At 44.1% G+C, this 21,334-nt stretch overlaps 1 protein-coding gene across 3 annotated transcripts in view; it reads right to left on the bottom strand.

Annotated features, from left to right (window-relative positions):
* Positions 1-837: 837 nt before the first annotated feature.
* LOC138186098 (neprilysin-1) overlaps positions 838-21,334 on the bottom strand; it is a 74,906-nt gene continuing 54,409 nt past the window's right edge. For all 3 annotated transcript variants that reach the window (XM_069125618.1, XM_069125619.1, XM_069125620.1), the window contains 12 exons: positions 11,432-11,563; positions 11,150-11,248; positions 10,892-11,070; positions 5,984-6,170; positions 5,687-5,863; positions 5,489-5,589; positions 5,110-5,165; positions 4,753-5,039; positions 4,514-4,672; positions 3,213-3,289; positions 2,863-3,132; positions 838-2,781 (listed from right to left, as the gene is read on the bottom strand). In XM_069125618.1, coding sequence (XP_068981719.1) covers positions 3,033-3,132; positions 3,213-3,289; positions 4,514-4,672; positions 4,753-5,039; positions 5,110-5,165; positions 5,489-5,589; positions 5,687-5,863; positions 5,984-6,170; positions 10,892-11,070; positions 11,150-11,248; positions 11,432-11,563 — 1,554 coding nt within the window. In that variant the 3' untranslated portion in view covers positions 838-2,781; positions 2,863-3,032. The remainder of the gene's footprint in view (positions 2,782-2,862; positions 3,133-3,212; positions 3,290-4,513; positions 4,673-4,752; positions 5,040-5,109; positions 5,166-5,488; positions 5,590-5,686; positions 5,864-5,983; positions 6,171-10,891; positions 11,071-11,149; positions 11,249-11,431; positions 11,564-21,334) is intronic.

The following is a 21,334-nucleotide window of genomic DNA, read 5'->3' as shown; positions in this document are numbered from 1 at the left end:
CATCCCCTAACGTTCTACGAACGAAAAACCAAGAATCGATTCTGCCAATCGCTTGAAATCCATCGAACTCTACTCTAATTATTCTATATTTTATTCTTTCCATTCCGATAACTATATTATGCAACATTCACATTAATAATGCAGAAGTCAAACGAAAACTTATCGTACTTCTCCTGTGTAAATGCGGAGCAACGAGAAACCGCGGCCCTGATCTCGATCGCCGGTCGATTCCATTCCTCCGAATCTTCGTCGATGTGTTCGCGATTTGTGAACCGAGAAGGGCAGTCAGGATTTCTTGAGGGGTGAAACCGAGGAACGTATTCGAATTGCGACACATAGGAGGAGCGGGTCGTGCTCATTCTGGGATAAGAGACGAGTGTCATCTGCACAGATCGATCGCGAAATGAATAAAGGAATTTCCCGGACGAGACTTCGGTTATCTATTCTCGAAAGTGTATTCGACAGTCGACGCGTTTATCGGGTTACCCAAAGGATCAGGAGATGCCAGACAGCCAGTGACATGTTAGATTATCTGCCAGGGAACTCATCCTCGGCTACAGGCGCGCAGCCTCAAATTTCTCGTCATGTAAGAATTTTCCACGCGTGCAAGAATCAAACTGGATGGAAATTTCTTTCTACCTTTTTTTCAAATAGCGATATCTCCTGACAGTTTTCGATTCGGATCGATTATGTTTTTCTTGGATGTTCCGTGGGGTTAGAAGCAGAGGAACGTCGAGACACTCGTCTGTTTCCCGATCGATAGGGAAATCGAACGTTAACGTCACTTTGTTCTGTATTCAGGAAATCATTATGCTTGTAAATATATTACAAACTCAGTTGTATATAAACCATATTTATTTGCCATATCAGCTATCAGCCATTTACATTTACAACGGTGTTTGAATAACGTGACTTTATGCTTTCGATTCGACGAGGGACATCCGAGCGCCATCGATGACAGCTCTTCTTCCTTTTACGATCCATTAAATATCGTTGAACCAATAGAATTTTTCCTACGATCAAGGTCATCGAGAAGACGCGCGTCGAACCGTCCCTCGAGTTGCTTAAGTACTGCTTAAGAATATCACAGATCGCGATTCTTGCGTAAACGCACTAAAATTGTAACAACCTTCGCTAGCCGTCGGCTCGCGACAATCGGATCTCCTTTTTGGAGATCCTTTTCGCGGCACGATTGGTTCTTTTCGCTCGAATGCGAACCATTGCGTCTTCGTTTCGACGACCAAGGGGAATTACGAGCACCACGACGAACAGCTCACCAATTTCTGTTTCACAAGCTCGTTGATAAAACCAAGTTACCGGGAAACAATCGCTCGACGAAAGTAAACGAAACCTGTGTACCTACCGTACGAGTATTTTGTGCAAGGAACGTTTAGAAAGGGAAACGTGAAACGTGCGACGTTTCTCGAATTGTAAAGGAATCGTTGCGAATTCGTGGATATCTCTTATTTCTAAGGTGTTGATAAAAAAGTTCTCGAGATTCGTAGGGATCAAAATGTGTAAGATAAGAAGATTGAAAGGAGAAAGTAGAGTTTGGTGTGTAGATACTGTCGTCGATTCGCCGAGGGAAGAGTGAGCTGCTCGCCTGCAGCGACTAGACTCAACTGAAAGCCGAATTTCCATCGAGAACCGAGCGAAACGGTGTCACGAATAAAAAGCGAAGCGTTAATCGAAATTTGTGTCCGTACGGAGAAAAACCGAACGAAACAGGTGAATAGAAGCGCGCGCTAACCAGCTTGATCTCTCTAAGCCTTCGTAGAACCAGCGTAAGGCGATCTATCCGCGACGAGAGATTTTCCAGCCAATCTATTTTTCAAACGATACAACACGGACAGCTCCTTTACGCAAACTTCATTTACGTTAAGTTAACTAAACTAAACCGAAAAGGATCATCAGGGGATACGTTATTTACAGGCTTTACAGACTAACAAGAGCGAAGACAATCGGTGCGCGAGAAACTAAACGATTCGCTTCGTAAATGTTTTCAGTTCGCGTTCGTCAAACCGTTTGCACGACACGGTCTGATCGACGAGTTTTCTCTCGCGAAGTACTTGCACTTCGCGTTCCATCGAGGCCTAGTCTCGATCCTCCGAGAATCATTTTCAACTATACTCGTTACTCGAGAGATTCTAGAAATTGTTCGTTAGCCTTCTTACTCGATTTTTAATTCGAATAGAGACGCGAGTCAGAGATATAACTCGCTTTTCCTACAAAGTTGCGCGTTGATCACGTGTTCACGTGACTACAACGTGACCGTATACTTTTATTCTTGTCTATCGAGAAACTCTGATCTCGCTAATAAACGACATGCTTTGCTAATTCCATTAGCAAGCTTGCCGGTTCTCTACTCGCCTTGTCGCAAACTGAACGATCGAAGCGCTTTTTGTAAATTTACTTATTCTGCGTGTGTACGTGTACGTCTTTATTAGTTTCCTTTTTATTCGTATTTTGCTCGTGTGTACCACACTCTCGTCTGTTCCGCCGTACAATTTATTGCTTTCACTATAATAAATCTAAGGTCCTCTAAAGCGTCATAGGGAGAGATATTAACATTAATGGCGCGTTTAAACGAGATTACTTCGACGACCGTACCGAAGATCGACGTCTCCTCGGTTGGCCGTTCTTTAGACTCTGAAAACGCTGTAACAAGCTTATCTATCGGTCGATCCTCCGTCATCGCGAATCGCATCTTCCTAGCGCAATACTCGTCCATCTCTCCATGCATCCTTCCACTTCGACTCTTCAGTTTTCCGGATAGAATTCCTGCGAAATATCGATCCACGTAGTTGGCCATAAAACACTAATCATGATAAAGATACGATATCTTGCAAGTATCGGTATTACCTGAACCGATTCCCTCCGACGCAAGATCGCTCGACAATTGCTGAAAAAATGATTAGCCCTTGTCGCTTAGAGTGTGTCCAACCACAGCACGCCATTTTCCGTATCGAATCCAAATGATCGAATATGTCGTAGATGAAATCTGTCGGTGAACGATTGTCCAAGCCTGATCATCACCATGTGGTACATTTGTTAGGGGGGTTCATTTTGGTTCCGATCGGGCAACGGAACGCATCCGCGAATGCTTGAGAGTTCATCATTATACCGTTGACTCTAAACACATTTTAATGGGTGGTATTTATTTCTCAATAACGTTAAATTCTTCGAGGTACGACTAAAGAGGAAGACGCTACCTTTCAGGCTGAGGTGTGTGATAATCGAGCTCAACGGAAAGAATGTAGGCCTCGGCAGTCATATTGGAACAGTAAGTCTGCAATATAATTCAGAAATAAGATTAGATTCCTACGATCGTCCCTCTCGCATAGTTACAATTACATTAATTTCCATAGGTTTATAAGAAACTGAAAAATTCAATGCAAAAATATATGTATTGAGATATGTATAATTTTGTGTGGTAGACTAGATTAGCCGCGTAGTAGTGACACGCCTATGTGAGTATGAGTGTATGGAAGTACATGTGTGCACAACTTCTCGAAAATCAGATGAATGCAACTGTTCTATTAGTAGTGTGGTATAGAAAATGGTGAGACCACGAGAGTGCTGAGACGCGTGCAAATATCGACGAAGATCCTGGAAATCGTTTATTAAATAAATCTAAAACTATTTTAATATAAATCCTAACCCCAATCTAAGTATTCCTCTACTTTTATTTCGCCGATTAACCCTTTCGCTTCGGCAGTCCAGTCCGCCGAAGTACCGTCACTGAACGGAAACGCGCGCCAGAAATACGCACAGTGTGCGTGGTTGCTGTATGTTGAGGTTATTAGATGTATGAACAGAGGAACGCGTGGACAAATTATTAAGTAGAACATATATTTTAATACAGAAGTGTAAGTACAAGTAGGAATATAATTTGAGCTGGTCCCGATCCGCACGCTAGCAGTGTTACCCTATAACTGAAAACCCCGAAGCCATCGTAACGTCAATTCACATCAGAGACCAGGCCACACACCGCGGGCAGGATGGCGCCCAGATGTCTGCACATCCTTGGCGCGTACCCTCAATAGTCTTAAGTACCCACCAGGGGTCTTGGAATTTTCATATCTCTCGAAAAATGGCCGACTCGTTTCTCTTTACCATTCGCGGTTCGGGGTAGAATGTCCTTTTGTTCCAGATCGAACTGATTCTTCCCTTCGTGGCCCATCGATATCCCCACTAACGTGCGTTCATTAGATGTGCCACAGCGGCTGCCGCGTGTATGCTCTTCCGAGAATTCGACGGAAGAAGCGTGAAGATATCGATGGCACATTGGGCACGTCGGTGTTGCGCTTTGACGGCGTAGCGCTTTGTATCACGAAGCCGTTGGAAAGTTCCGTGACACGTGCCGCCACATATAGAATGTATAATATTTAGCGCAATATATATGGCCACTTACACTCTGAGCTCTACTCCTCTGATTATATTCATAAAGATACGAATTCGTAGTGTGAGGGCGAAAATCTGAAAATGTGGATGAAAGGCGTCGTATGTTTACCTGGGCGGCGCTTATGAAGAAAAGCTGGCTCGGCCGAAGTCCCTCTAATCCGGGAAGACTTCGATCCTTCCCATTCGTCAGGGTGTGCCAGGTTTTATAAGAAATTTGCAAGGCTCCGATATCAGCGACATTCTCGTTCCTCGTCACGTTCCAGTCGAACTGAAAAACCATTCGAACGAGTTCCACCCAACTTTCGATATATTTGCTCGAGGAAAATATGTGAAAAAAATATTCTCTACCTGTACAGCAACGTCGTTCCCATAAAACTGAACCTTCCTCCAGAAGCTTCTGGCATAAAGCCTCGCGACGCATTCGATCCTCGCTTCCAACCTCTTCCAAGACTCTGGCGTGATCCAGAGCCACTGATCGACGTTCATATCGGGATCCAATGGCAGTCGACGTCGATGGAGGTCGAAAGCGTGGAGAATCTCGTGACCGATCACCGATCCTAGAGTCGCGTGCGCTGCATACGCTGGCCCAGCATCCCAGGACCATGACCAAGCTGTCATCATCGCCAGTGGAATGCCTGAAATCGATGAATTCCCTCGTCACAATTCTTTGGGCAGGCTTATAAAATTTTCAGAGATCCATTTTACCTATTGTGTTCGTCGAAGATTCGTAGTAAGCGGATACGCTATAGGGATGACGACGTCTGCAAAGATAAAATTAATTTTATCCCATTCTATTATCGATGGGTTTGCAGCAATAAGGAGACAGCCCCGATATCTAAAATCGTATTTATCGGAAAAGAAAGAGAGACATAGGTTTCCTGTTCAAGAATGTAGAGATTTAGTACTACGAATATTAGCTGACTACGACGAATGCACAGTACGTTGTAAAGCGACTGGATTTTCATCGATCGTGAATTAGTTTGCTTTTAAATAAATTTTGTTGCGTCAGATTACTAAGAAAGTGGTTACTCCGCTTTTATTTTCGATCCTATTGTTAGGATGTTCGAAGTAAGAAAATGCTCACTTTTCGGTGACGTTCCTGCGCAAAACCTTGTCGTCCACGGTGCGAACCTGTCGAAATCGTTTCAACACGGTGTGGAAGAAATCTGCCGGATCGATCTCCACCTACCGGAAGTGATAGATGGCAGTCACGAATAGCTGACGGAAGTATCGCTAGGAATACGCGCGCGTCGCATGCAAAGAAGCACGAGGAAGGCCTCACCTCGGCCATTTCGCGGGCCAGCAGGCTCTCATTGTGGAAACCAGGCCACACGTGAAATCTTCCCCGCAACGAGTTCAGCTTCAACAACGCCTGCGTCCTTGTCTCCTCGTCTAGCCAAGATTTCACCAAAATGCGCTCAGCTACTGTCTCTTTCACGCGTTCGAACAGCCCTCCCACCTGTTCGCGACACGACGCAATTTGTATCGCAACGTTTTCACCAAGACAAAGGAAAGAGAAGAGAGAAAGAGCAACGAGAGTAGAATAAAGAGAAGCAGATGCTATTTTTCATCGCCTTACCTTGTTAGCTAGGTTTTCTAAATACTGCGGCGTGTACTGCTGCACATACAGAGCACCCACGATTTCGCTGAAGACATCCTTCGTCAGCTTGAAACAGGACAGCTCCCAGTCCTTGCTCCCGGTCACGTTCACGATGTCGTGCAGGGTGTCCGTCGCGTACAACAGCAACAGTCCATTGTGAATAATCCTTCGTAAGGATATGCACTTGTGAGTATTGTTTGCGCGTTTAAAACGTCGCTTTCTATCTTCGTTTTATTCGATCCACGACTTCGAAAATGGCTATAACTCTCGTACGAGTGTTCGTACGAAATAATAGCCTGTGAGGATATATAATTCAGTGGAAAAGAGAGGATAATGTCCTAGTGGCTATAATAATGAACAGCTGGTCCCGAAAGCATAACGAATTAGCGTTATCGATTCTATCGAACCTTGCCATGCCTCCGCCACAAGCGCGAGCTCGTTTCGACAAATTCGAGGATACGTATCCCTTTCTTGCCTCCTTGAGCTACGTGCATGTGACAGTATTAACGGAACTATAATTTCGATTGAAGTGAAATCATCGTTCCTATTAGTAGAAACTCGATTCTGGTTGATATAGAGCGAACAGAGTAGCGCAGATGGGCGGAATTTTCGCAACGAAGGGTAATGGACGAATTAGGCACCGATTTACGATGCATGCTCGCTGCTGGTATCAAAATTTACGGTCGTACCACGTTTATTAACCGCATACGGTACGCTGGCGTGCACTGCGTACGAACTTCTCTGCTCATAAATGTTACGCCAGACGCTGATAGCGTTCTCCGTGCTAACAACCTTCGCGACATTTAACCTACGCTACGCTTCCATTTTCATCTGCCCCCGAGCTCTCTACGAGATTAATTCTGGCGACGTTGCGACAGTTTAAGAGATGATTTGGAATATCATCTGGAAATTAACTGGCGCACACATTCCTACGAACTTGAAATAAAAGTTGCAAGTCGAACGTTGAAAATTTCAATTTCAAAGTAAACGATGAACGATCGTAATTCCCCACGATTGATATTCAAAGCTGCAGCAAATGTGAAAAAAACGTTCCATATCCGAAGAACGCAACGAGTCCGAATATTAAGGACGATAGATGGGCAGAAATTGGCGGTAGGATGCGAGCGTCTGGTTCTTTGTTGCGCGGAATACCTTCGGCAGTAATTATCGCGGTTTGCTGGCTGTATTCATCCTCCGGTTGTGTCTGTCTGTCTGCGAGAGATAATAGCGAGGGACGAGCATAGGCTGCCAACTGTGGCGTTTCGGAATCCAGAGTGTTTGCTCCGCCAACCAGTCCGTTCTGCTGATATTACCGTAAACTGACAAAGTTCGAGTTTGATAATTTGTAGCTAGCCCGTGTCTTGCTCGTTACTCAGAAGAAGAGAAGAATGTGACAATCAACGATCAAGCTACCCTCTTTAACTTTCCAAAACTAGTCGAATATTCGAAATAATTGTCCCCCCTGTGGTGAGACATACAAAAGGCGAAACTATCAGTCAGCTTGACGTTATAACGTGCTCCGGAATCTGTTGCTTCGAATGTAAGCTTTACATCCGACCAGCAAAGAATTTCACCTTGGATTTGCTGGAAAGGCCGAATTCCACGTGTTCAACGACCGAATAACCCGAGTCAAGGTATCCGAACTTGATCCTCCGGCGAATACCGCATCCTGCTACCTCTTTTACAACGTGCAATTTTTTTCCTTCTCTCTCGATTCACTGAACAGCAAACATTGTCGTGGGAACTCGACCGAACCGAGCAGCCAATTTACCCATCGAACTTTCTGCTTTCTAATTAAATTCGATGCTTCGTCGATTTTCTTGTTCCTTCGCGTCGCTACCGTTTCCGATAAACGCTACGTAAGTCGAGTTACCGATATACTTTACGAATGAAAAGAAAGTTACCACTTACCGGCAGTTCCACGCTCGAGCGTTTTACGCGATTAAAAGTTAAACCTTTCTAATCGTTCGACGACGATAATAAGCTTCGCAGGAATCACTTAAGGGTAGAGAACATCGTGTTTGCCGTTTAACTACGTTGGTACGCGGCTAATACGCATGCATTATGCAAATTCATCGGCGGCCGCATCGTCAAAGCCAAGTCTGTCAACGTTTACGACGTTCCGCAATCGGTACGTGTAATCCAGCTGGCATCCAGCGTGAAATTCAACCGAGCGTGGCGAGAACTTCGTTTAATGTAATCAGTACGATTTGCAATAATCGAGGCTTCTCCAAGCTACTTGCAGCATGACTCGCTATATTCCCGCACATGGTTCAAACTATCCTAATAAAAACTGTCTACGGTCGTGTAACTATCATGGGAGTCAGTCTGTAGGAATTCGCGATCTACGAAACCCATCGCGCTGAAATTTCGCATATTTCTTTGAATCTCCCGCTCTGCGCGAATATTCGGATTTCCTCTTTCGATTCGCTTTTTTTTTTTTTATTCGACGTTGAACCGAGAAATTATGGGAAGCAAAGTTTGCTAATTGACGCAACAAAAGGCGATTTAATCGCGTTTCGATTGCCGGTTGTTCCATAGCTTGTTTCGATTACCAACCGGACAAACACACATATCGACGATCTGGCAATTTGTACGTGCGGCTGGATATATTAATCCCCCTGACGAAGAATCCTCGTGGTGATGAAGCTTTCGACCGAATCGGTGGATCGCGCGGTGAAGATCGTTTTTCTCAAACCCCTTGATACGAGGATTAAACGATTGGCGAAACACAATCGACCGACCGCCATTTCAATTGGCTAGCTCAGCCGTTTTTGAAATTACCACTGTTAATAAAACTTCCAACGAGCGTATCGTTCCTCTTTCACGAATTATTTTACAGATTATTCATCGAAAAAATAATGTTATTCACATTCTTGCTAGCGAATACAAAATCAACAAGCTCTTCTAACGTTTGCCCCCCGTTTAATGGATACTTTATTCGTGATCGAACGTATGAAATGTTAAGCAACTTGCAACAATTCCAATCGATCAGGTTGTCCGACGACAGCGGGAATTTGCAGCTCTCGATCCCAAAGGAGCAAGCTGGAAAACGAATGTATCGGAAGCGACGTAAATTTGAACGCGAAACGTTCTTCCGATCAGCCAGTTGTAGCTCGTTCAATTAATATTCATTCGTTATGCAATTCTCGGATCGGCAGACCGATATTTACACGCGATCATCAACTTCCGCAACATCGACCGCTCGTTATCGGCTTGTATTTCGAGCCAAAGATCAAAACAACATTTACGTCGTATAACGTTATTTATGAGGAAAATCAAGGGAAAATGGGATAGCTGACGGTTGAGCTGTAACTTCCGCGTTCGTGAAATTATCATTAGCATACATTGAGTGTTGCCTCTGAATATATTTCGCTCGTTGACGAACAAACAATATACGGCGAAAGTGAAAACTACGTTTCAAACGAGTGTTTTAATCGAATGAGTCCGCCTCGATAAACGAGTTTACGTCGAAAGGAGCCGTGGTATCGGTAATTCGTCCTATTTACGTCTGCTTTTACACTCGCCATAAAAGTTCTGTTTAGCATCTATGGCACGACGAATCGATTGGTTCGGCTAAAAAATATCCATACGGCTGCCATAAAGGAGAAAATTACGGGCAAAATGTGAATCTCGCGACGAAAAATGGTATGGCGATCGTAAAAATCACCGGTGCACCAACGATGCTCTCTGTCGTTATTTTTAATATCACTCCGGTAGTTTGGTTAATAAACAAGTCGCTATAATAATGGCGAGCGTGTTTTTACCCGTTTTTTTTTTTTTTTGTTTTTTTTGGATGCGTTGCTCTTTGCCGCGGTAAACGCGCGTGCAGCTGCAGAACGGTAAACGTGTTCGCGTGCATCGGATCCGCGAACCATTTGCCCTTGTTTTAATTAACGCAATCGATCGACGAGTATTTTTGTTGTACAGAACATGATCCTAACGAGCAGGATTTATTCCCCAGACGCGAAAGCGTGATTATACGGCTCCACCTAGAACCGTGAAATTGCAACTACAGCCACGGTGTTGTTATTTTCAATTTAGTTCGTTTATTAGTCATTATGGGATCTATCAATCAACGTCCATGTAATTTATGGTATTTGTATTTCCTCTGCGTTTTCTCCATTTGAAATTCTACTGGCTCACGTGTTTCATCCTTTACTATCTCGATACTAATTATGCATCTGTGAATCCTGTTATGTGAAAGTGTAGTTGATCGCTTTGACTTCGACCGGTATGAAACCAACAGATGTCCTAAAGTCTATGAAATGGAGCGTACATTTTCTGCGTTTAAGGTTAAAGGAATGAGGGCCACGTACGAAGACGCGATAGATAGAACACGAAGATTCCGCAGTTCTACGATCGATTTTGTTCTACGATTTGTGTAATCAGCTGTTAAGTCAGAAATCATGCGCCGCAGAGGTGTTCGATTAAGGTTCGCGGGTTCCACACGGCCAGGGCCTTTAATACTCCATGGATCGGGCTTAATGTCGCGGAAAGACCAGCAGGAATCGAATTCGTACTTCCATAGAAGATACGAGCCTGCGAGATTGCGCTTGGCGCTGCATCTTCTCGCGAACGCGATAAATTATTTTCCAACCTTTTCACGGCGGATTTAAATTCCGCCTTATCAAAGCGGCGATACCGCGAGGTTACGAGAATTTATGGCAGCTGTTTCGTTTCACTGCGATACCGACACCACCTCTTTTCAAATTTTAACGCTGAAAATACCACGCCAGTCCGCGTAAAGTCCACCGCGCGTACGCTTTGATTGCCAGGTGCTAGTTGCTCTCGAGGGAAGAAACTGGTAATCCTCGAATTTCGTGCGAGCGAGAAATTCTAACGGACTTTCCCAGACAATATATCGAGGCGTAAAGTGGCGCTTACCTTCGGGAAAAACGATTCAGCAGTTTCCCAAGGCTGCGGAAGTAACGCGGAGCGGTAACATAAACGTAGACCAGTTGATCGTCGTAGCCGTAAGCAGGACGTTCCCGATTGCGACTGTGATTGTAAAGATCGGCAGTGGCAGCGCCTAAAGTGGCGTTCAGCAGCGTCCCCCACCTTATCTAACCCAGGAACCAAGCACATCATTTTTCCTCTGCAAAATTGCCGATGATATCGCGGCACGCGTTAACGTCTACTCACATAACCGAAACTTTCTTGCAGATACGACATGTTGAAAGGAACGTACACCCTCTGATCCACGTCCACCCAGTTGTATAGATCCTTGTGCTTCGGATAGATCTGCAGGGTCGAAGCAAAAACGTTATTCGATGGATGAAATGGCGCAAAAGGGTGCAGAATTGGGCGATGGACAAAGAATGAATGCGATTATAAAGTAAATTGTCAAAGGGTCAAAGTGAAAAACGCTTCAAAGATATTTAGGTAGCGATTCGTTACTGAGCTGTAAAAGATGTATCGACTCACCTTGCTGAGAGATAGACAGAACTGTAGCAGCAGATCGGTTTCCGAGGCGCGATCCTTCGGATCCATCGTCTTCGGCAGAAGGCCGTCAACGATCTTCTGAATCCTCCGCGACCTTTGCTCTTCCATTTTATTCTGAAAGCAATCGTCCACTGCGTGAGATCATCCGATTAATAGACTTCAGATCGGTGTGTATTTAATCGGCCACACGTGTAAAATCTGCTCGCCCACTCAACGAGGATAAGCCCGTGGATTCGTCAAAAAGATTCAAGTGTTCCTGGTCTGGTGGTCGTTAAAGGATCAGGATTGATGATCGTGAAAGGGAAACGACGAGATAGGCAGCCGGACAAATGCGTCATCCGTGACGGTGGAGAAAGATCGATGGTTTGAACGTTTGTGAAAAGACGGCGGACTGATACTTGGAACGGCGAATCTCGAAAGAACTTGAAAGTTTCATCGCAAAAACTAAACCGCGATTGTCTTCGAAGATGCAAATCCAAGATCCTTCTTTAAAGTTGGAACATCTCAGACGTTTATTACTTGCTTCCATGATAACGACGAACCAACTTTTCCAACGCGGCTTTTCTCGAGGGGAAGGCCGGAATTACTCGAGCGTAAATAATTTCGCGGGAGATCGATGAGCGCTTCCGGCGCGACTCCGCTATCGGAGGGAACGCGTCAACGGGACGAAAAAAGAGAAATTGATCGAAGCTCACGTTGATAGGGCCATTCAAGACCGAGGATGGCTGCTGGTTCTATCTTTGGCACGCATTTCGTCGGAATTTTTCCGCTCGAGGAAGGTTACAGCCTGTGCGCCGCGATTCGCCCCGGCGCCGGTTGTACTTCTCCGAATGTCCATGTATGTAGCATAATGGTACGACTATCGAACAGCTTCTTTTTTCCTGCTTCATTTCCTTCTTCTCCCCCAGCGAGCAAAGTTTCACGCGTTCCCCCGAGAACTGGAACAGCGCTCGCCGAAATGTCTTCCGGTAGCCTTCGCCGGGCCATTCTCGCCATCGTCGACACTTTCGTCGAGATGGTCTCAGAGAAGAGGTGTATTTAATAGACCGCGATTTCTTGGAATTCTCTTTGGACGTCTCGATGATCTTCGTACACGATACCTAAATTTTACACGTATTCAAGACACGCGTTTAAATGGAAATAATTTCCATTTGAATGGTCGGTCGACTACAAGAGCGTAGATTTCACTGCGGAATTATTAGATCCTCTACATTCTATCGTTTCTCTATTTCCGATATTTTAGCAAGTTCTCCATTAACGTTCTTCTCATTGCGACGAAAAACTACTTGAATCCTCATCGACGCTGGCGAGTAGCATCAGATCGGAGAACAAGACCAAGTTGATTGCTTGAAATCCTTTATGAACAGTTCACGGACTGTACAAGTCCCGTTATTACTAACGGTTCGACGAATTAAAAGGAACACCGTGAAGTCGATGGGCATCGTTATCGAAGTCGTTAGCGTGGCACAAAGCTGCGGCTTCCATTTCCTTTCGCGACAGTGTGTCATCACGTGCGATCCACCCTCTGCTTTTCCTCCCTCTCTCTCCGGCTCTTCAGCTTGTTCGGTCGGCGTGCCCACTTTCCGCCCCTGCGCCCCACAAAAATAACGCGACCCAATTTCTCCAAGTTTCCACGGGATCGAGCCATTGATTCCGTGGACGTGGGTTCGATGGGACGAGATTCTCGTCCAACTCCGTCTGTCCTCGAGTGTTCTCCAACGACCGTTCCCTATTCGCTGTGTTCCTCCTTCGGTAAATAAATGAAGTCACGGCGAAGAAGCTCGTCAGCCAAGCAGAGCCAGCGAATGGTATGGTAACTAAAGCAATATCCGTTGGTTCGTGTTTTATTCGCGCGGAACGAACGGCGGAATTGAAAGCGCGGCGGGGGATTCCGGCGAAGACCCAAGCCGAAAACCGGCGGATGAAACGGAGGAGCCGAGGCTACCCGAAGGAAAAATTCATCTAACAGAAAGCAGCAACGTCCCAATTATGGGAAATTGGCGTTAGATATTCTGGAACCATTGGAAGTTCGGTCGTTTTCTTCGTCGGGGGGAAATTTTAAGGAAAGAATTTTCTAAAGAATTTTTACCTTTGCTAAATTTAATAAAGTTTCTGAGGATTGGTGTGGCAGAACTTGGTAGTTTGGTATCTTAGCTGTAGCTAGCGTAAAGAGAAAGTAACAAGGGAGAAAGGAAAATGGACTATAGCGATACAGAAAAGGATAGCAGCGATACAGAGACAGCGATTGTGCCTGGGGAATATTCGGAAAAAATGTTCGAAACGGCGATGCCGAAATCGAAACGGCGCCCAAGTGGTCAGGGCCGAATTAATGAGCTGGATTCGATTACTCGTCTCGATACCTGGCCAGATTTTTTTGTCCCGACCACGCGCTAAAGCATCGTAGGGATTTTGAAAATTCAGCCCCAGGCTGCTCCGTGCTTCGGTGAATTTCTTTTTTTTTTTTTTTCACAAAACCACCATTCGATTCTCTTCGTTAGTGAAAATTTCGCTCAAATCGACCGAACGAAAGATAATTTGAAAAAATGATAATACCTGGAATTCCAAAGAAAACCTAATATATTGTTTTAGGTTAAAATCACGCTGAGTTTTGAAATTGAATTTATTTAAATTCTTTCTAGTTTCTATAGACTGAATTTATTTAAATTTATTCTACTTGACTAGTATGCTTGCATGTTACTCGTTACAACGCGCATGTCGAGAACAGGTACGGAAATAGTAATAATTCGTGGAACAAGGAAGCGTTAATTAAGTAGACGCGTTGTCCAATTCTTTTAATAAACGTTTTAACGCTGCTGGGCTCGAGTAAATTAATAAGGTGAATCCGATAATTCCCGGCCAACGGTCGCGGTTTATTTGCGCCGGTTAGAGCTTAACTACTTATATGTATTTTCAGGGTGACAGGGTAGCGCGGTGAAAAAGGTCCGACCGTCGCGTGGCGTTTTATTTCACAGGAGACCGTGCAAAACGCGGCCTGCAGATTAAGCGTCGGAATATAAAACGGTGAAACGCGAATTTATTAAATCCGCGTTGCCAGCCAGCCTAACAAAACCAGTTACGAATGGCTGCTCGTCGTTTTCAGAAATTGAGCAAAATGATCCGTGTCCCTTTGCCGTCATCTGTCCAATTGCCAAAAAAAAAGAACTTGATGAAAGTGGCCGGTGTAATTAATTTTTGGGACGTAAGAATATTTTTAACCAGCAAGAGGACGCGATTGAAATTTTGTCATTCTGTCGCGAGTGCTGGTATAAGTAAACTAATCAAAATTATTCTTTATTGGAATTTTAAAATATCGAAGCTTAGATGAGTCGCATAACCCGATCTTACTATGTATACGTGTCCTTTTCACTGTTCCACCGTACGAGACGAGATATTCTTCGAACAAAAGCCTTTTTCGCATGCAGATTATTAAAGATGTAGCACGACGTCGCATCGAGTCCCACAAGCAGAGCAACGAGGCCACCGACGAGCCCGGCAAAGTCATTAATTTAAATTTCAATTCGATTTCCATGTTACTCGTTCCCAGAAGCGGCGGGGTCCGGCAAGAAATCGTACGGTCCAAACGAAGAACGGTGCAAAAGAGGAACGCGGATGACGTCGCCGTCCGCGTTCGTGATGATGCAAACGGTCACGGTGCATTTAGTCGAATTTCCAGCGTTAATTAAAGTGACGTAATCGTGGGACACGTGTCAGAGATGAAAGCGAGGAATCGGACATCGGGTCGGATATGGCTGGAAAATAAATTGAAGATGGATCGTGCTGAATGGTGCTTCTGTATGTTCTAATGCTCCTCGAAGGATGGAAAATAGAGAGACGCCTCGGCAGAGGCTGGCACGGACCAACCATAATGTCCTTTTCACGAGTCAATTTCGTTTCGAGATACGAGTCGCCCGTAGGCGAAAGTCGAAGGCGTATGTTACGTTCAATCGTTCGCTACGCATTTGTTACGCTTTAGATTAATGCACGCACTTTTCCACAAAACGAGCATGGAACTACCGTGTCATCGTGTTGAGAATTTTGGATCTTAATTGCCGAAATAATGGTATAGAAACGCTAAATTTACACTTAGAGTTTATATTAGAATAGTTATATATTCATTTGATAAACGATTTCAAAGATATTCATCGATACACACATGCACGCGTCTCACCTTCTTCCATACCAGACTGTTAACTGAACAGTTTACACTCCTTTGTTTCGAGACGCCGTGCACACACATACTTCCACACACTGATATTCACATACAAGTGTCACTACTGCACAGCTAACCTAGTGTAGCACATAAAATTATACATATCTCAATATATCGTATTAATACTATTTGTTCGTTCTGTCGTTTGCGTATGGCAATAACTGGCGGGAAGAAGATCGCGCGCGAATGTAATTGTTTCAGTGAGATTGTTTAACAAGTTTAATATCACGCTCGGAGTCTCTAGACCCTCTATCAATTTTCCTAGTTCAAACATCATCCGCCGCGTAACATTTACCTTCCATTCGTTTTCTGACAGTAGAGCAAAACCGTGTCATTCGTAAAGTGGAGATTTGTCGAAAAGTCGCAGTCATATTTACCGCGATAAATCGCCGGGAAAAACTGCTTACGCAGATTCATAGCGGATACGAATGTTTTTAATCCGTGGAATATCAGTGGTTTGCGAGAGCAAACGAGGCGTCACGACCTCGCTGTGCATTTGCCCGGATATTCAGCCACTTTGACTGCGGATCGATGTTCCTTTGATTTCTCCTGACAATCAAGACATTGGTCTAGAAACGATCGACTCTAAAAACTTGGATCGAGAATGATGCAAAATCATCGGCTGGTTTACAGAGGCTCAATTGTTTCGTTAAACCACTGCAGAAATGATAAAGATATCTTACCGGAAGGATTCTGCATTTCCACGATACACGACACATTTAATTACTGATAATTCGTCGTTCTGTAAACATTGGGTTGCGGGAAATTTCATTAAAAGCTGGCACGCGCGCCGGCAGATGTTAAACGAAACCGCGCGTAACTCGCCAAGCTTCATTAATCAAAATCGCCGTAACGTTCGTACGTCGATGCATCGAGGAAGCTGGTCGTCGCGTTCGATGGATTAATTCCACTGGATCGTCGTGTCTGGTGAATCAATTCGACGATAGATGATACGAATAAATATAGATACGCTGGGAAAATAACGAAGTCGTATCTACTCTCGGAGGACGTTGCCGAAATTTATCGAGTTCGGTGGTAAAAAAATAAAACTTGGCAGATTAATTTTCAGCTCTCGGCCACCTTGCGATCTGCTCGTAAATTGCGAGGTGTGTTTCCTCGGAAAACGGAAGGTCCCTGGCGAGGTATCGCTGTTCGAATAACGTGCAATTTTTGAAGAGAAAATTCAGGCGCGAGAATACCCCGGGGAACGACGCGATATCGCCAAGTCAGAAAGCGTAACGATATTAATATTCATCGTGCGAATTAATATCAATGGCCACTACTCTGACCGGAATTCGAACGTGGCATTTATTAAATTTAATCGAACCCTTGTATCTGAATTAACGATCTCTCCGCCCGATGAAACGAGCGGCCAGAACGAGGACACTAAATATCGTTGCCGGTTACGTCTGCGCGTTTCGACCTCGTGATATAACCAACAGCCGATCTCTCGTGTTTCTTTCCTCCTTCCGTTGCGAACCGGCCAGCTCGATACAAAATTTATACGCGTTAATTGTTGAATTTATCGAATTCTCTATGTAAATCAAACAGATTTAGTGTGCTTATATATACATATACGTGTGTGTGTATGTATTAATATTTATGGATGAAATTTAGTGGCTGGTTATCGTAAATTATATAAAGGACCATAATAAAATCCGTAAATTATTTAAGACCCACGAGGAGGATGTGCATACAAAGTAAACCAAGTATCCGAAATATATGTGCTCGTAAAGATAGTCTATCTTTAATCAATAAACGAACCAGTTTATACAATTTTTTAATCGTTTCCGAAACGGACATTTCTCATTTATGCAAATAAACCTGAGGGTACCTATTAGAAGTTATAATAATTCCATTGATATATCTGCAGGGTTATTACGCACATGTTTCATCGATCGTCTCAAGATTAATAATGATCTAATGCTTTCTTGGTATATAAATAAGCAAGAAGCATAAAACATGGAAGGAAGAGCAAAACAGACCCTTGAACTCTCCCTTCCCCCATGATAAATCACGCACCTGAGAATCATCAATCCATCCGAAACCACCATCGGTAACCTACGAAGTTATACGGCATTGAAAAAGTGGTTTAGAAAATAAAGATGAAAGAAAGAAAATAAAGACCGCGGAGAAGAAATATCGCAGAGAATGTCGTGGAAAATGAAAAAAGTAGCGTTGTCAACGGGCTAAGGAAAACGATGAACAACCTACAATCAGATCTTCGAGGATCTGGAAACATCGGTATGGATTGGGGTATTTTCTTTCGGTTAGAAATCAATGTCGAATCAGTGAATTAATTTTCCAAAAGCAATCGAAGGGTATCTTGCTGTTCCAATCCCTAAGCATCCATCTTCTCGTCTCTTGTTCGATTCAAAGCGACAAATTAAGACGAATGGTAGAAATAGCAGAAAAAACTACGCTCACGAACCGCTTCTCTTTCGAACTCGCAATGTACACCGAGTTTGATCTCCATTCGAGAATTTCGTACGAGTGGCCAGTTCGAGGGGATAGTTGGAGAGGATATCGGCGTAATTTCAACGGAAAGCTGCGATTTGCCGCGTGTACATGATAGCTGAGGCTAAATAGGCCAGCCAACGAGTCTGTCAGACTATTTATTCCATGGATGGACCTCTTTATTGCTATCTCGAGGAAATTTCGCTCGATCGCGACGTTGCTTGTCTGGCGTCGGTGCTGCTTCAAACGATGCGCTTTCACGAAATTTACCGATTCGTGGGAACAATGGACGCTGGCACGCTCGTCACTGCTGAAAAATTCGACCAGAACCGATAGAAAATTACAAAAACGATATAATCGTTTGTTAACGCCGACATATAGACTCTCGATGCTTCTATTCAGGTTCAATGGCTGATTAATGTCCCTATCTGCTTGTCATCAAAGACCGTGAAAAATGGGAACGATCTTCGAGCGGATTTGACTCGAGTTTGAACGACTTCGACATGGCAAAGTATCGTTCAATGGCGTGTTATCGTATGAATAGCTCGACAGGACTGTTGTTTCTTTGAAAAATCGTACTTGCTCAAACAATAGCCTGAATAGATGAACGTTATCAATTGTATTAAGATGAGTTAGACAGTTCGCGTATTGCTCGTGCTGCTAATTTCCAGTTCACGTTGAAGGCATCGTTGAAGGCTAGTTAATTAAAGCTACCTGTTTCCGCGTTATAATTTTCCCAGTTTGGTTTTCTTCCGCGTGGCTCTTTCCTTCGAGTATATTTTCCGAAACAAGCTGCTCGAACGCGCTGAAAGGGAAACATCTTTTCAAGTATCCAACGAGCAGTTCTGGCCAGCCCCCACTTCATTTACGCGGCCGCTGAATTCACAATTTCGTTACCACTTTCGGTCCTTGTTTAATTGCAGTTGCAGAAAAGAAAGAATTTATCTCATCCGCCGACTGAACTAGGCCGAGAGTTAAATTTGTTTTGCCGTATACTGGTCCGTTCGTGATGCATTTTCGAGGAAAATTCGCGTCACGAGCTGCGCTACGTTTGTTCCTCAACGCGCACCATTTGTCGGCCAACGTCGCCGGATGAATCAATTACGCAAATTAAATCCGACAGTTTCACCCGCGCGACGGTAGATACGTTTCTCCGGAGGATGTCGTTCGATTTTCATGAGTCGCATTGATTGATTTCCACGCATCCTCGATCTGGTCGTGTGCAAATTCGTCGGCCAACCAGCTCCGTCGCGATCTATTTAAAACTTCCATCAAATTAATTAAGTGAAAACTACCGTTGCAAGCATCGTCGCACTGGCATCGTTAAAAATACAACGTTCCAAAGTTGAACGACCCCCTATCGTTGTACACTCTTCAACCACGTCGCTTCTTAAATGAAAATCATAGCATCAAAATTAAAAGATCAATAAGAAGCTGCTCGTTATGATCTTTAGTCTTCTATAGTTCTTGCAGTATAGTTCTTCTATAGAAACACGGTGGAACGAGAACGTGTCGAAGACAGCCAAAGTGAAAACGGTCAACGATTAACGCGACGCGGTAGACAGGGTACGCGTTATCTGCGCTTTGTCACGACGACTTCCAAGAAAATTGATCTTCTCCCGAATTTTCATCGGCTCGGGCTTATCGACCTTGCTCCCTTTCCCTTGTTCTTTTCACTCTGTTCGCATCGGATTCTCTATGAGATTGTTTGCCGCCCTCGTGTAGGCTTTCCCGTTCCATGCGCGCCGCTCTTCATTTACTGATTCATATTGCGAAATCGAGCGGAAGACCTCCCTCGGATCGCAGTCTCGCAATCTCGCAGATCGTTCCACCTTCTCTCTTTCTCGCCTTCGCCTGTAATCATGGAACGCGCGTTTCCTTCATTTTTACTCGACTAACTTCATGGAAATGCAGCACCTTGCTAATACAGTCGGAAAAGTCTCCGTTCTCTCGCTGCAGATTACGAGAGTCGGTCCTCCGTGTCTGGTTTGCATCTTTTCTGATTGTCCGATTTCTTCGTCGTCGATGTCCTGCAGGGAAGATGATATTGTAATTATTTCTAAAGCATCGTCGCATCGCGGACCAACAATTCGAACAGGATATCTGGCACACTCCGGTGCGCATCTAGACGCTATATCCTTTCAGCAAGGAACGCGTGAACGTTGTCGCGTCGATGGTTCCAAAATATCCAATTACGCAAAGATTTCTTAACGACCGGTGAAAAATACGATTGATACGATTGATACGAAAAATACGAGAAAATAAATGGAAAATGTAGAGTAGAATTATTTGATGCGGCGCTTCGTCCTCGATAAATTTGCAAACTTGATTAGTATATGTCGTAAATTGCTGTTGTTGCCCTGTATAAAATAAGTTTGACAGAGAGAAACGCGTGACGATTTAGGAAACAGAGTGGAAGCTGCAGCTCGACAGGATCGATGTAACGAGGTATAAATCGGCACGAAGTTATGCACCCTTCGAAAGAAGCGTAATTTTTTAAGGCTATGATTTAGTGCATTGATGCGCGAGACTGGGACGATCGTATTTCTGCGGTATGGCGCGTCCTGAATTAAAGACACGGGGCTCAGCTTCATTCCACACAAAAGACATATATCTAAACGCGTTACACCGCGCCAACCTGTTCGTATGAAAGCTGCCGTACCGTGTGTTTTATTACGATATATTTTTCCGGACAGCGCAATAACTCTTGCGCGAATTTGTACGGCCGATCATCTCTCGGGAATCAGGTTGCCAGTAAAATTTTCTCCCAGCATCGGCGAATCTGCATGTTACACGATCCGAGCTTACCGGGAAATGTTTGGCTTCTCTTTGTACAAACTGAGTGCAGTTAATTTGTGTGCGTTAATTTTAAGTCTGCCTCGGAGCTATAAAATCGTAGAAACTCGTGAGCTCAGATTTTTCGTTATTAAACGACACGGATGTTGAAAACCACGAGGAGTAAAAATTTGCAAGTTCTAATTAAAGGATGGTGACAGATCCCAAGCTCGGCTGTGATAACGAGTGAAATTGAAAAATATCACGTGCGAATATTACAAGCTCTAATTGAGAGTCGGGTAATAGTGGCAAGCACCAACTTTTACGTACTGCAAATTACGAGATACCGATATGACATTGAAAAAGAAAAGAAAAAACGGAAAAGAATTGCGAATAAAAGTAACAAGTTGAAGTGTTATCGGTGCAACCAAAGGAATTGTCAA

Source organism: Bombus flavifrons, chromosome 13, assembly GCF_040668555.2.
Source record: "Bombus flavifrons isolate JBK064 chromosome 13, iyBomFlav1_principal, whole genome shotgun sequence".
NCBI lineage: Eukaryota > Metazoa > Arthropoda > Insecta > Hymenoptera > Apidae > Bombus > Bombus flavifrons.
This window is presented reverse-complemented; position numbering and strand designations above follow the sequence as displayed.